General features: G+C 41.4%; 1 protein-coding gene across 1 annotated transcript in view; it reads right to left on the bottom strand.

Moving 5' to 3' along the window:
• Positions 1-13,265, bottom strand: part of roraa (RAR-related orphan receptor A, paralog a) — a 211,474-nt gene extending 198,209 nt beyond the window's left edge. Inside the window, exon 1 of the mRNA XM_029256184.1 lies at positions 12,968-13,265. Within this exon, the coding sequence (XP_029112017.1) occupies positions 12,968-13,121 (154 nt within the window). The 5' untranslated portion in view covers positions 13,122-13,265. The remainder of the gene's footprint in view (positions 1-12,967) is intronic.
• Positions 13,266-16,734: the final 3,469 nt, after the last annotated feature.

Here is a 16,734-nt window from a genome sequence, read left to right as displayed (position 1 = left end):
GCTTCCCACTCTGTTGACGATACCGTCACTTCAAACTGTATTTGATGTTGTTGTGAGAGTAACCTGTACTTAAATGTTCCTTTACTGTACCCTCACCTTACGTCATTTCAATACATATCAGCAACACGCACTGTACTTGAGACTTCCCTGTCATCGGATCCAATGTCTTTCGCAAAAACAGACAAAACACTGTAGGCACGCAAATGTCAAAGGAAGTTTCCTTGTTACTGTGATATTTTATGGATTGTAACATTAGATTTTTCTAGATACTGTAAACCAAGAAAAGGTACAGTAATGTAGTTCAATAAATTGTAGTCATTCAGAAGTAATTAAAATCAGACCCTGCCTACGCTTGTGTCCCATGACCAAGCCTTGTGGCCTCAGTCTTCCTTCTGAGTTGTCTTCTCTAGGGATCTACCCTTCGCAATAGGCCCGGAGCTACCAGGACTCAGGGAAGACGGGCACGTAGGGGGCTGTGCTGATACCTCCTTTGGCCGCTAATCTGATATTTGAGTGATGGCTGCGAGTTTGAAAGGCACTTTGTCCAATTAGAACTGTGCAGAAAATTTCCACCTGTCCCTGACAAAGATGAAGTAGCTCTTTCAGTGGTTACCGTGGCGCCAAGCCAGGTAGAAGCGCCCAAACACTGCAGCCGCTGCTAGCCACAATTAATGAGCTTTGCAGGCAAACCCTCCCTTAACAAGAAATGACAGATAATGAATATTCTCTCATAATTAAAACCCTAATTTATCATGACTGTTTCATTTTCTTTCTGTTTGTGTATTATTCCCCAGCACTGAGGTTTGTTTCCACACACTGCCTTACTATGTTAGCTTGCAACAAGAGGAGCCCAGTATACATCGATAAAGTAAACTGTTAGTGGAATGTTAGTGGGTAAAATGCCAAGAGAGAAGACGGTTTGCTTTAAGATTTGAAGACATAAAGCAACGAACGTACTGCATTTCAACGCCATTTCCGACCTATGACATAATGCTTTTACCCTACAAAATGCATTTAATAAACAAGCGAATCTCACTTTGACAGCAGAGCAACAATATTTCCTCTGCCATACACAGAAAAGAATATAAGGGCTCAAAATACTGTACATAACTTGTCATTGCTAGTCTACTAGTAACAACAATATTATCTCCAATAGTTTATCTCTAATAACATGTGGTGCAGAACACCTTTCTTCAATGTTTGCTAGACTGCAAACTGTACAATATAGTATGGAGACATATTGCCACAAGCCATGTAGAAATGAGAGCAAAAAATAATTGGGTCTTTTATGTTGTGGCACAATGGAAAATGTTGCAATTAAATGCATTCTTTGCACAGAAGATACTGAAACTGAATGCTTGTGATACAATATGAAATATTACAGAATAAAAAGCTCATGTGCCATAACAAAAAAACTGCAATATTTTAAAAGGCAGTTTTAACTTAAACAAAATCAAACAATTACCCTTGTTCCAAAAAAAAAAAAAAAAAAAAAAAAAAAAAAGTGCATCCATCCATCTATCGCTTGCCATTAACTGCTTGTGCACTGCAGGGGTTGAGGTTGTCTGCAGACTATCCCAGGAACATAAATGAAATCAAAATAATCAAAACGAAAATAATCAAAAACCTCTTGTGTTGGTTCTGGAAGTACTTTGTTCTGTATACTCATGCTACTTGCATCAAGGAACACAAAAGATTCAGTAGCAATTTGACCACGCTTATTTTATGCTATTTGCAAATAACTTCCACATCATTTTATATCCAAAAGTATATGTGTATATTATAAATGATGGCACTGAGGAACAAACAATTTTTGCATGAAACTGAGTACAAGAAGCCTACCCACTGCTTTCTCATTGGGTCTCACTGCTGGGAAATTACTGCTTGTCCTGCACTGACAGACCAGTTTCAATCTTGCTATTTCTGTGCAACTATTTCAGTCTGTCACTTAAAAATAGCATTTTAATAACCTGACAGTTGGTTCATTATTACCCCTTAATTACAGCATTAGGAAAATAAAATGGCAAATATTGAGTCGGATAAAACTTAAGACAGGAATTTGGAAATTATTGATATTGCAGACATTGACGGGGTGAAGTCATATTCCACTGGTGCCATGGCTCTTGGACGTGTATCCAAAGTGCTCTACCTTGTACCATTCAACACTAATTGAAGTTTTGCGTGTCCATATGTTAACTTGTGCATCCTAAATATGAGCCCTGATACTAATCTTCAAGAGATTAATATGAGTTGGTAAAGTTAATAGGCATCATTCAGTGCTCTCCAATTCATTTCACTTGATAACATGCACAGATTCTATTCAGTTGGCCTTAGGCAGTGAACTAACTGTGGAAACAGGTTCCAAAATTGATAATTAGTGCGTAAGTTCATTCAAGTTGTTCGGCAGAATATTATCATTTTAATCAAATTCTGAAAATAGCACCTGGTCACCATCCACGTTGAGATGGGTAATTGAAGAATGAGTATGAATATGAAATAAATTTGATTAAGTTCATGTTAGAACCTGAAAGGGACAAACGTGTAGAACTGTATTGCTGCGATGAGTTTGTTTTCCAAACATAAACATAATTACCAACAACTATACAATATATAACTGTGAGAAATTGTAAGAATATCAGTTCTACTGGTAATGAGACAGACATGTGTCCAATGTTCATATGACAAGGTGAAAAATTAGTTATTACAATAAAACTGTCATTTGTGCATTTTTTTGTTCCACAAGTAGTTTAACAGCAAATGATCAGGATTGCATGTTCTGATTTCCAGACATGAAACATATTGTTTTAACTTCACTAAAGCTAACAGGGGCTGCGCTGTGTGGAACTGGGAAGATTCATGTTTTTCAGGCATCTCCTCCCGTTCAGCGGACTGCTGAAGTCAAAGAGACATAAAAGTTTTATTGTACATTGTAAAGTCTGTTCCTCTTAAATAAAGGTAATCTTGCCAGCTTTTGGATACGTTGTGCTGCCTATTCCACAAGAACATAAAAGAATTGGTATGACCAGTGTCTCTGAACAATTACCCAGTACGGTATCCACTTCAGCTGGGCCATATTTTTTTTCAAATATTATTGCATTACAGTAATGTCTGCCTTATTTCTTACTTCAAATATATTGCTACGTTAGCTTAAAGAGGTTGTGCTACCATACATTATTTTATCTGACGTGTTGATGGCAGTGGAAACAGTGAAGAATAACAAAAAACCGAAGGAATCCCATCCTTCCCATTCATTTTACTTGGATACATTGCACCACAATTTCATTATGCTGTCTGAATTATTCCCTGAACAATCCCAAAGTACAGCCCAGACAATGTACAGCAAAGACCTAAAATCCCTTTTCCCTCGCACTCACTATTCATAAATACCACTGAGTGTGTTTATTAATATCATTTGACATTTTATTGTGTTTTGTGAAAAATAAACCACTCACAAATGTCTAGTAAGAGGCCCCTAGAGAGGCAGTCTAATTAAGGAAATGACTTCCACTTACCGGGGCTGTATTTCCATACTTGTCCACATATGAGAACACTGGGTAAATCAAGCAAATACAGTTCAACGCTAATGAATAAATTAACTTTCCGAAACATGTATACAGATTACAGGGAAGCTGCACTGCTCTAGACCTTTGTAGAAAAGGGATTTCAGGTAAGGTTTTTTAGTTCAGCATGAAGCCAAGGCAGCGCTGAAACAGACATTTCTCCAGTTCCGCAATATTGGCGACTGGGGGACTGCATCTGGTGTCTGTCCTGTTCCAGTGTAACATTCTTACTATGCTAAAACTTGATCATTTAAATTTAAAATGCAACATTTGCACATGATCTCTGCTGGAAAGTGGGGATACTTATAATTGCTTTAAGTGGTAAATCCATGTTTATTCCTTTTCTCAAGTGGAAAGGGAAACTTGGTACCAATCACATTGGCTCACACTTTCATTTGCCTGAAGTTCATTAATCATTATTAAATGAAAATAATATTGTTTTACTGATACTGTATCACAGATAAAAACGGGATTTTATAAAATGTGTGTGATGTTTAAACTGATGACAAAATAATCTCCTTACCAATAAGACAGGAACAGGTCATCTTCAATGGAAAGATTTAAATTTAACGCTTTTAATTTTGAAAGTCACAGATTGCATGAAAATAGGCTTTTGGCCTCAATATTTCTTTGAACGCTTCTTCTTTTCCCATCCCACAAGCCACCTTGCCTGTCCAAACCACATTCAAGGACTTAATGCCATCGAAACAAGTTTGTAAATGGTGCTATAGAGCAAACTTTATTACATCACTGAGCTTAAAGCAAAGACTTCTTTAAAGCTCTCTAATAATGCATCTGGAGTATTTCCGTTCATTACTATTTCAGCAAGCTATTTTAGATATTAACTTCTTAAAATGGGCCATAGATCTGAGATGGCCCGTATCACCGGAGACTTCACATCAAATCCTGCCTCTGTCACCAGCGGATGCACGACTGCCAGGCCCAGTTGAGCCCCCAGTGAGCTGCACTCCAAAATAAATTGTCCCGCAAGAATACAACTTTCTGTTTGCTTTAAAGGAAGTTAACTTTGCTGAATTTTATTACTTAAAACATCTGCTTTAATCAATAAAAAGAGGTCAGGCTTCAAATGTGTGATAAATGTATTGCGGTCAGGGTCTAAATATCTGCTAAATATTCCTTTCTCTACACTGTATTTCAGTGCATAAACAGAAATGTTACTTTATTTGCTTGCATATATAAAAATACACTTAATGGAATCGGTTTTTTGCATCACACATCTAAGCTGGTATGCGAAGAGCTGTAAGGCTATAAAATTGCTCCCTAGATAAAGTAATAATCTGGTTTCCAGGGCATATCTAACACCCTTTATTCAAAGGACTCCATCCTCCCCACTGACAACAGCAGGCATGGCTGCATATTCTAGGAAAATTCTAGGAAGTTAACATTAAATCGAATGGCTCCATAAGCAAAAGGCTGTCCAGAAATATTGCTGATATAAATCTACTTAGCGGGGGTGCGGTGGTGCAGTGGGTTGGACCGCAGTCCTGCTCTCCGGTGAGTCTGGGGTTCGAGTCCCGCTTGGGGTGCCTTGCGGCGGACTGGCGTCCCGTCCTGGGTGCGTCCCCTTCCCCCTCCGGCCTTACGCCCTGTGTTGCCGGGTAGGCTCCGGTTCCCCGTGACCCCATAAGGGACAAGCGGTTCTGACAATGTGTGTGTGTAAATCTACTTATTCTATTCTTACACTATTCAATATAAATGTGTGTCAAGTGAGATTACGTGTAAAATCTTCCGAATTTATTATCACAATTGATTGTAATTTAATAGAAAGGTCCTGCGCAGCTTGACAGCCCTACAAACGCCTGTAAATTCAGAAATTACAGCTTGAGTAACGTTTGCATCGTCCTGACTGCTCATTTTTACAACCACACTGACACCATTTAGACACTTCAAAAAAAAAAAAAAAAAAAAAAAAAAAAATGCACCTGTGTTTACTCCTCTTCTCTATAAACTGAATATAGAAGGCACTTCAGAATACCACAGTAAGCAGATGTTTGGCTGTGAATCAGATGTTTCCAAAGTCTCTTACGTAATACTTACAGCTTTATGTTGTAATTACACCACTGCAGTGCAGACAAGGACGAAAACAACATAAAATCCAACAATATCGGCTACATGACTCTCTGTGGATTTAGACATCACATTTGAATTTGTAAATTTAAGGTACACTCAGTGAGAATTCATACAAATGCTGGCTACTGTAAGTGTTACATGTGACATAAATTCCAAAACCGTCTAAACAAATGAATGACATAAAACATAAGACTGAAGTTATTCACAAAGTTATTTTAATTAACCAAAAATAGGGCAGACATTTAACTTGCAAGGTGAAACATATTTAGGCCAATGTTTCTTTACAAATTTTCTTTGTCGTTAGATGAGTTTTATAATATTCTAATATGAATAATGTGAGTTTTCGGCCACAGACACAGTTTTGCTCAACAAACAATTCAATTTCTGACTCAGGACATTAAAAATAAAATAGATAAAATGATATATTTTTGTCTAAAAAAAGGAAAAACATTTTTTCACAAAAAAGTAAGAAAAATCTGTTGATAAGTTGTTTTTGGGTAGCTGTAAATTCTGCCTGCTAGCTTTGATAGTCGGAGTGAAACCCAGTCATTCATTACGCACACATCCCTGTTTGTGACTGACACTGTTTTCATGATTGACATCTTCTATTGGGAAAATTCTTAAGTCGTGCGCAGAAACTAACTCCTGTGGTTCTGGCTTTGAAAAGCAACAGCGTCATAAATTCTCTTTGACATACCATTCACATGAGCGAGCTGAGCAGTGCTAAAGAAAGCTACCACCAACTCTTCTAGAATCCTTAGAGCAAAAATGTCTGCGCGTTACATATACCCTATTTAGCATATTTTAAGCACTCGATTGTTTGTCTGGTTTTAATGGTCACTGCCACTTCTTTTACAATAATAGGATCTGCAATACATCCAGCGTTTGAAAATTTGGCACTCTTTCTGCACTTGTCATCTTCTCTGAGTTGGGGTGAAAAATATGAGTGCAGTCTTTGAAGTTCAGATTTTAATTAAACTCTATTGTTTGGAAATTGAGTTCTACTGGAATATATTTCTCTAAATCATTCATATCTGTGAAGCACCGATCATAGCTGTAAAGTTTTTTTCTTCATAAATTATAATTCCCAAAACCAAGATTTTATGTAAACACCTATCTTTCATGTAAAACATAATTTTCTCATTTTTTCATCAGTATTCAGACTGCAGTCCAATACGACATACAGTAGAGTCTGTCATGAAACTTACTCTATTCGGCTTTTCTTCCTTCTTAACTTGCGTCTTTAGGAGAAACTGCAAAATTTAAATGTCGTAAATGATGAAGTTTCCACCAGCACATTAAAAAATATATTGCATACTCCCTTGTACTGGGTAGCAGTACATGTCTCCTAAAGCAAGCAGGTTAGAACAGATGAGACATAATGACGAGTGATCTTTGACCCGTTGATGGCAAGATGTAAACAGAAAACATCTCCTCTTTCCTCACAGCTAACACAGTGTAGAGCCAAATGAACAGCAGATGTCGGTGACCAGAAAAATGGGAAGTCTGAAGCATTAAAAACCCACCAAGTGAAAACAGAAATACCCCAAAGAGTACATGTGGAAACTAGAGTCCCACAGCACGGTTTTTCATCCTAGTGCTCCTTCTCAAAAAAGGCTGTGCATTCAAATGAAGTCCAAACAGCTTCTTTCATTAGCGAGTAACCACGGGGCCTGATGGAGGCAGCCGAGCTCGCAAAGGGACTCGAGGCCACAATCTGACCACAGAGACAGCGAGATTTGTGAACACGCTGGAGCCATACTAAAGACACCCACAGTAGCAGATGCAAGGAGTACTGTCGTTACAAAATGCCCTAGACGTCAAAGTGACATTCCTTTCAAGTTGAAAAATTTTCACGTCACCACAATCGTCTAGGTTAAGGGGATCGAAAACCAACAAATTAACTAATTAATTACACAATATTGTTACAAACAATTTGGAGTTCTAGGAAGCAAAGAAAAACTGTGAAACTAACAAAAGTTTTTGTACTGAAACAAAGGTATTGAGAGCATCTGTGAGAAATGAAAACGCAATCCTATAACATAAAACAGCGAACCCATCACTATGCTGTGTAATGACTGTTGATCACACAAAGGCAGAGCTTCTTGCTAACTGCAACAACGATCGGGGCTGGGGCCAGCCTAACCAAGCGGTGGAACCGTCTGCTTCAGCCCTCCGACGGCACCACTAGCTACCGAGACTCGCATAAACCCAACGCAGCTGCATCTCGCTTCTCTAACGAAGGCGTGGACAGTAAACAAAGAGGCAAAGAAGAGCGGGGAAAGAAACTAAGCACCACAAAGATATTTGTGGCGACGAGCTGTTGGTGCGCTCCCATCTCAGAGCAGTCACGGGAGCGTGGCCGCCGTCTGGCGCTTCAGCTCGTGCTGTCCGTGCCCCACGTCTCCCGCAGGCTGCTTTCAGATCTCTGAGGGCAGTCTCGCAGGTGACTACAGTCTGCACTCACTATGCTTAAGGGGAAAACCAATCATTCTCTTTTGACAATAGCCCAGCTGAACAACATGGCCTACAAGTGGACTTCCATGTGGCCAGTAGTAATTTTGGGACTCCAGCGCTCATGTCTGCACCCCAATCCTGCCTCGTTCCCTATCTGTCTTTGATAAGTGCAATGTCCGCCATCCAGCCAGCAGGACTACTGATGAACAGAAGCACCAGAGGGGAAAGACCGCTCAGCCCTCCATAATGGTAGGCCGCGTTTTTGTCCTAGATTTCCTTTTTCTACACGGCCTTCAGCCTGAAAAGGCACATATCAGAAACGGTTCTATACCAGGTTTCACTGTGTATCGAAAAGAACAACTTTTATGCTATGTCAGCACAAGCATATAGAAGTCTATCACACTCTCCACTGGATAAAGAAAGCCTGGACATGTTTTTTGCCCATGAATAAGCCCCTCATGGGGTCCGCATCATAAAGCAGAAATATCATAATGACTTACTAACTGCGGAGTATATTTCCTGGCAAAAGACTTGTAGTTATGTGGTGGTATTCCACCAACTTTATCTGTACACTGTCTTAGTAAAGGTACATGAGATGTTCAGACCAATGAAAGTCATCAAGGTGTGTCTTAGGACAGCCCATGAATTTCTGCTGGAAAACTGGGACAAAGGGCTATCAGTAAACCAAGCATGAAAAATCTTGGCTTTTAAAAAGAAAGCTCTCATAAATGCAGTTAGAGAAAAGATCAGCAGGTCCAGTGGCTGTTGAAGGGACCAAAAAAACACAAATGATAAAGAAACCCACACAAAGGTGCCACAAAGTTTATTCCCATTTATACTCCTTTGATCAGAAAGAAATTCCCAGCCCAACTCAGTGCACATACTCGTCATCTTACACCCTTATTCGGGAATTATCATTAACTTTTGTGGAATTACGAAGGTTAAAACGAAAGAAATGCTACCTGGAAATATTCTACGTGACAAACATTTTTTCACAAACCACATCAAAAGAAAAACTTTTTCTTAAAATGTAGTCAGGCGTGTTATTTAAGTATGTTATGTTGGTTCTGCTGATAGCCTGAGTGCACATGAAACAGGCACTTAAATTCGTCACATTGAAAAGAAACTGTTTTGGCCTTATTTAACATTTAAGAATGTTAAATATTAATTTTAGTTATTAAACATTATTGCCTTTATTTAGCTGACACCTTTCTCCAAAGAGTGTCAGATAAGGAACACTGCAATAACTTACACAGCATGTACTTTGCTCAAGGGTACTTCAGCAGGAGTGGGATTCAAACCAGGAACCTTCAGATTGCAACGTGGCAGTCACACTACCTGCTGCTCCTATATTAAAATTTAAGGTAATTTAGAAATTAATTTACACTGTATCACTTTACTACCTACATTTACATTACATTTCGATTCATTCATTCAACAGAAGCTCTTCTCCGAATGAATGTACATCTCATAGAAAAAACAATGTGCATTACATTAGCAGAAAGAGAGACTTGGATGCAGACGCATGATTCTAAAGTACACTTAGTTTGTTACTTTCCACCATCCATCTTTACCTTCCCTTCCTCATATCTTAAGTCTGTCAATGTGCCAAATTATTTTTAATTAATACTTAAAAGATCAAGAATTTTTTATTTTTTTTTTTTATCTCCGATTAAGTTATGGAATGTTGGCAGATTACTATTAGGAACATGGCAAAGATGTGTACTGTATTGTTATGGTCTAGGGGGGCATGGTTGCATGGCGGGTTCCGCCAGTACCCGCTGTGTGGCGAGTCTGGGGTTCGAGTCCTCCTTGGGGTGCCCTGCGACAGACTGGCGTCCCGTCCCGGGTGTGACCCTTCGGCCTTGCGCCCTGTATTGCTGGGTAAGGCTCTGGCTCACCGCGACCCCGCTCGGGACAAGCGGTTGTTGACGATGGAAGGATGGATGGATGTTATGGTCTACAGCTGAATGTCCCTCTACAAAAATGTGAAGTCCTTACTTTCTTTCAGCAGAAAAAAGTAACATTCTGAATAATAATTCAGATGAATTCTGGAAAGTCTGAACAACTTGCTGGAATTTCTCAGATCAAGCATACATGACCATACCTGTCAAGTATCAAGTACTATAATCTTCTGCCCTTGTTTTATATATATATATAATATATATATATATATATATTATATGTATGTATTTGCAATATGTTAGTGCCCCGTTTCTGTCTTTTTGTTGCTGTGATCCAATCCAGTTCTATTGTTAATAATAAACAAATTGCCAAATCTTATAGGGTATTTAAAATTTGCCTCTCATGAATGCCTACCAATAGCTGATTTCTATAAAAATCAAAGAATGTGGACAGAGGTGACTAATGTGCACTGAAAGTCAAATAATGTGATAAGCTAATATTAAAAAACATTCAGAGAAATCCAACATCAGAAGGAGTATTGCATATCCACTGTGTTTCCAACTGCCAAGTACCCAGTTTCACATCACCTTAAAACAGCCCATTTGCTGTTCCGTAGAGGAGGTATATTCACTTTTAAAAATTCTGCTTTATTTGAGGGAACTACAACAGAACACTATGTATTTTGTCAGAAACTTACAAAAATGCTCAGATTTTCAGTCTTTTCCACTTTTTCGGTTAATATTAAAATTAAGACTACACTGAATCCCCCCCCCCCCCCCCCCCCCGGAATTTACAATAAGAAACCGGCCTTAGTTTTGGATCCATATTTATATGAAATAGGAAAAATGTACTTGCAATGCACTGTGACAGCAACTATAGCGCAGTATTTAACTTTTCAAAATCTTCACAGGCTTGGAGCAGATTTCTTACACTGACTCTGATTCGAAAGTAAATAAAACTTGCCAACTTCTCCAAAAGTTTGGTGATAAAGAAGATGCCGAAGGATGTCTGTGGAGCGAGGAACAAAGATGTTCTCTTTCAACAGTGTTTTAGGAAGGTAGTTTCCCCACATAATTAATGTCACAAGTGTGAGGATCTTTCAAGACCCTTTTTTTTCCAACAACAGAATCTCCTCACCACTTCAGCTCTGTGCTTATTTGTATTAATTCATAGCCTGTTTTAGGCACATATTAATGAATGAAAAACGCGGAAGATAAGTTGAAAGGGAAACTGTTTCGCGACTCTGGTCGTCTGGTTTTCTCCCGTTGCGAGTGTGTGTGTGCTTTTTTTTTTTTTTTTTTCCTTTTTTTTTCCCCCACTGTTCTCCGCCAACAGTCAGCGGGCTGTTACATAACCGGAGAGGAAGGCGTCCTTCTCCTCGTCTTTCTCCTCACCGCGCACTTTAATCCCCGCCACAAACGGGGGGGAATATGGGTCAGCAGGTTAGCAGACTGTTGAAGCCGCCCTTCTTCACACTAAACGCCGAGACCCTCCGTCAGAGGAGCCGAGGAGCGAAGGGGCTCCGTGTTTGCCGCGCATCCCCTCGCGCTGCCTGTTACATAACCACTCGTCAGACGGGGACGGCGCGGGATAGCGAGCGCGCCACCGCGCCGGCCCTCTCACCCACACCCACCGCCGCTTCTCACGCGCCTGCCTAACGCCACCTCTGACGAATAAACTCACTTTCCCACGCGGATTCTCGGCCCTTGGCTGAAAAACACTCATTTTTACATTTCATTTATTTTATTCCCTCTCACTGCTCTCGCCTCCATACACGGGCTAAACCTGTTACATAACCAGCTTTCGCTGCACGTTGAACGCTACCCGAGTTAAAATCAGGCACGCACCGTGTGCGCGTGTGTGTGTGTGCGCGCGCGCGCGAGAGAGAGAGCTGTGCAGCGGCACGGTGCCCGGTCACCGTGGCGGGTTTAAGGTTTATAGCGCGAGCGGTCGTGTCACGCACTGTGGCTGCTGAGGCACATCGTTCCGCTGAACTCGCAGTAGCAGAGCAGAGCAGAGCAGAGCAAAGCGCGAACGCAGGCAGGAGGGGGTGTGGCCACACTGTCTGTACTGTAAAACAGCAACCGCGGATAACCAGCCATGTTTCCCATGCATGGAATTGTCCCGCAGGCTGGACTGCTGAGCAGAGCCTCGCCGGACCGACATGTTCCCCCTAAACCCTTGCCATGTCAGTCTGTCTGTCACAGCGCGGAATACCTGGAGGTGGCGGGAAAGACGAGTTAAAAATCCACCCGCTGGAAAATATGTCTTCTCACCAGTCCACACGGGTCGACTGAACTTTATTTATATGAAAAATGTGAAGACAGAACCTCCGAAAAGTACGAAGTTAGCCATACCACCGAATACAGCCGCAGAATCGGGACTTTTTTCCGCACAAGTTCACACTACTAAGCTTTCTTGTGTAGTAATTAAGATTTCACAGAAATATCCACGTATTAGGCAGTAATTTGGACTCGAGGTGCGAATGAGCTGGACGCCGTGTGCGGAGTGTGTGTCCGAGCGTTTTATTCGCGGGAAAAGTGCGCGTCTCGCTCGGCTGGAATGCGAGCTATGTGTCACAGCTCGCTCACGGTGCTGCTGCTGCTGCTGCTGCTGCCGCCGCCGCCGCCGCCGCTGCTGCTGTCAGTGGTGTCGGACGGCGCTCCGGCTGCTCGGCTGCTTAGCCGTTCTGCCTCCCTGTCTCGCTGGAACACAACACACACACACACACGCACGCACACACACGTCGGAGAAACTTTCCTCATCCCTGTTTCGAGATGCACTTTAAGAGAAATGTGTGGGGGGGAAACACTGAGGCATTTTCATTCTGCGATTCGACATCCTAGCTGCACGGCGCCACTTTGAAGTTAAACACACACAGTCAGTCCTTCTATACGGTGTAGCGCTTCTCCGCGACGTTTCCGCAACAATTCACCAAATTACTGGCGTCTTACCTCGGTTCGTGCTGCTGCAGCTCTGCCTCCGGACGGGGGCTTGGTGCTCGGCTTTTCGGAGAGTCTCCAGGTTTACCGGGGTGTCCCTGACCGGGGTAGCCGGCTCCGTGGCGCTGTTGCCCGGGTCGCTCGCTGGATCGGGAGGAGACTCCATGTTTTATTTATTTAAGATGTACTACCTAAAACGTCGCAGGTATTTTAAAGCTGGACTAAATGAATTGAGAGCCGTGCGAGTGTGGCCGAGCGGTGTATTTTACAGTAGAAGTGTGAAATGTGTATGTGTGAGTCTGGGCTGAGGTGGGTGTGTTGGTTGGATTGTCCACTGGTAGCGCTAGAGAGAGCCTCAGCCTCGGTCACAGAGCCGCCAAGGGAAAAGCTGTCAATCGCCGAGAGAATAGATGAGGATCTCGGAGTGCGTGTGCCTCATCGCACCGTGGTCGGGAAATCTGTGCAGTTTACTTGTGTTTTTATTAAAAAAAACGTTACGCTACACATGAGGCATGTATTATCTAGGAGCTATATTAGAAGAATCAGATTATAGCCGTGTTACTGACACTCACAGAGAACCAGCAGATCATGTAAGGTGGACAGGGAGGGTTTGCAGTACTTTAATGTTAAAAAAACTTTGTTTTTCACATAGTCCACGCGTTATTACTTACAAAAATAGAAGGATTTACAACTAAATGTGTATATATTTATGTTATTTATATGTCATTTTACTAACATAGATAAGGTAACCTAGGAAAGGCTGGACACAGAAAAAACTCCTTCACATGAGAACACGGTTGTAGTGTAATAAATATAGATTTGTGCTCTCATCAAGAAAATAGGGCAAAATATATGTGCCATCTTAAAATCTATACAACTGAAACCTTAATAATACATAATGTCATTCTAATAATGATTGGTAAGATTTTTGTATTTTTCTGGCACAGGGTGCAATTTTAAAAAGCATTTGCTAACATTCTTTTTCTGACGAATACACACGACTAAGGCCACTCAAGATGTTCAAGGCAGGCTTAACTCGTTCATCTATATTTTAAGAGTTGTGGTGTATAACTCAAGGAGGCGTGTATAATTGGTTGCACCAGAATAATTTATAATGGTTTCAAGAAATGCTTGCAAAAATGGCTCAACAATTTAAAATGGTTCATTTACAATATGATTATACTTAAATTCTAAACAAGCAGTTTGAAATGGAATTCCACTGTAATATATAATATTTTCTAATATGAGATATCTGATACGTTTCTCAACGTGCATATCCATATGTCCGTGTGTGTGCTGGCCGAGTTATGAAAGTGTGTGTACGTGTGTGTGTGTTTTTCTGTAGATTAAGTTGGTCTGGAAGGTGATTGACTGAAGCAGCTGATCCCAGCAGCTGCCGGGCCGCGCTTTTCTTCCTTTCATAAAGTTTGTGGAAATACAGTTTTACCGCAGTCAGACGCGAGTACACATCTCTACTACCCATAATATCTTTCTCGTTAACGCCCGTGAGAGAGACTCGAGGTGGGGAAACGGCATAGAAGCGAATATTAGCGCCTGCGAACGTGCCCGACGACTCCGCTCGCCCGCGAGGAGCACGCCTTGTACATGTGACCGGTGCGGGCGGCCGCTCGCGTGCGTTGCCGAAGCTCCGCCCCCTAGGGCCCCGCACGTGGACTTCGGCATGGTTGCACTGGTTTCGCAATTAGCGCTGAGCGTGTAAGAACAGCGCATTAGAGCAAGTAGAACTAGTCCTTGTGCAGCGGAAATATCCGCAAGCGCAATGCTTATTATTATTGGTCACCATGGAAATGGTCAGACCTGTTCGATTAAAGTTGCTGTTTTGGCTGAGTCAAGAAATCTTAGTTGTCTATTGACTATTCTTTTTTATTTTCTTTTCATTTACTTCTTGAAAAAATACTAGAAATGTTTTTTTTTTTTTCTTTCATTCGGCTTGGTGAGCTTTAACGATTGCCAGTTTATGGATACAGGTACGTCTGAACAACTGGCTAACCACGTTGATTTAAATGAAAGTAGAAAAGTAATCAAAGTAATACATGTCATGGCAGTGAGCACATCATATTATTTCTAGGTTTTAAGTCTATGTCCATTGTACAGTACTTTGATGTTTATCAATTAAAATCTTGTATTTACATTTAAACCTACTCTCTACACCAGATGCAAATAAGATACTCTATTAAAAAGGAAAAATGCCTGTTTTTTATTATAAACCAGTGGTGGGCTTTCTGAGTAACACTACTAGAACATTTTTACCCATTTATAGAGGATATTCCTTGTTTCAAAACATTAACCTGTTACATGGATGTCCACAGACTGAAATGTATCTGTCTTCTCAGGTTGCTACGGGGTTCACAGCAATTCCGTTGTATGAGCCCATTGCAAAAGAGGTGTCAGCTGCTGCAGTCGAGCCAAAGGTTTGACTGGTTTCCTTATGTGGGGACTTCTATGGTTCTATAGTTCAGCAGCCTGACAGTCTTTTCTGGTGAGCATATTGTGATGACGCGGGTTTGATCCCTGCTTGGTTCCAGCCCCGTTATAGTAACAAAAATTTACTTCTACAATGAAAAAATTTTAACGCAGTCTGTATATGCAGTCACAAGTTGTTATAAGCTTGCTGTCGGCAGAGAAATTTATCATCTTGCTTTCATAGCAATTTTTTTCAGTTGCTATTTGATTACAGTTCCATTTGTGTCTCTGAATCCTATTCATTTCAGTTGCTTCCAAAGGTTTTTCTTCAGTTGTTCAAATTTTCACAAAGAGAGAAAATGTGCGAAAAGAGGGGTAGTGGTTGGAGCTGCTGCCTTTGTGTCAAGCCATGCAGTTGTTTTTTTACAGTGAATACAAAAAAGAAACACTTTCTAATTGCTGTATTTACAAATATTGATTACTAGGGGCCTTTCACGGTTAACAGTTTCACAACGTGATTCAACATATGCTTAATTAAAACCATTCCCAGACACGGCCAGTAAACTTTCACCTCCAGGTGGTCGTGTGCAAAAAGTAGACGTGTAAACTGGTTGTTTTCTTGTACAATGCTTCAGGGAGCAACCATTATACGAGCTTCTTAACCTGCCCGTGGGCAGCAGGGAAACCAGTCTTTCACTAATGTTTCCCCGTACTAGACAATCACCAATATTGTCTTTGACCAACATCATCCTTCCTGTGTGTCTTTAGGAGGCTCCTGCTTCAGGATCTAGTGTTTGCAGTGCTGCCAGAGACAGAAATGAAGTACAGTGTCTGTGTATAAAAGTTGTCCCGTCCGTCCGAACGGGCCGCTCGCCCCACAGGGAACCGGAGCCTAACCCGGCACACAGGGCGTAAGGACAGAGGGGGATGGGACACATCCAGGACAGGACGCCAGTCCGCCACAAGGCACCCCAAGCGGGACTCGAACCCCAGACCCACCGAAGAGCAGGACCCGGACCAACCCACTGTGCCACCGCACCCCCTACATAAAAGTTGTCCCAATTGACCATATTCTGAACTTTAGCCACCTGCTGACACGACAGTGCTTTGGCTCTTTCATTTAGCTGACGTGGACAGCCGTCCATCTCAAACAACTGGAAGCTGCTTGGCTAGCCGAGGTTCCCATTAGCAGCCTGTAAATATTTCAGAGGATTACTACTGATGTATACCACACAATGCCTCCCTGTCAGGAGTTCCCAGTTTTTTCCATCACACTCCACTTTAGGCATAAAAGCTCTTATTTCATTGACTATAATTTCCCATCTTGTGCTTTGTGGGCCTCAGGCCCCTACTGG

This window comes from Scleropages formosus, chromosome 11, assembly GCF_900964775.1.
Source record: "Scleropages formosus chromosome 11, fSclFor1.1, whole genome shotgun sequence".
Taxonomy (NCBI): domain Eukaryota; kingdom Metazoa; phylum Chordata; class Actinopteri; order Osteoglossiformes; family Osteoglossidae; genus Scleropages; species Scleropages formosus.
Note: the sequence above shows the minus strand (reverse complement) of the source record. Positions and strands in the feature narration are given on the sequence as shown.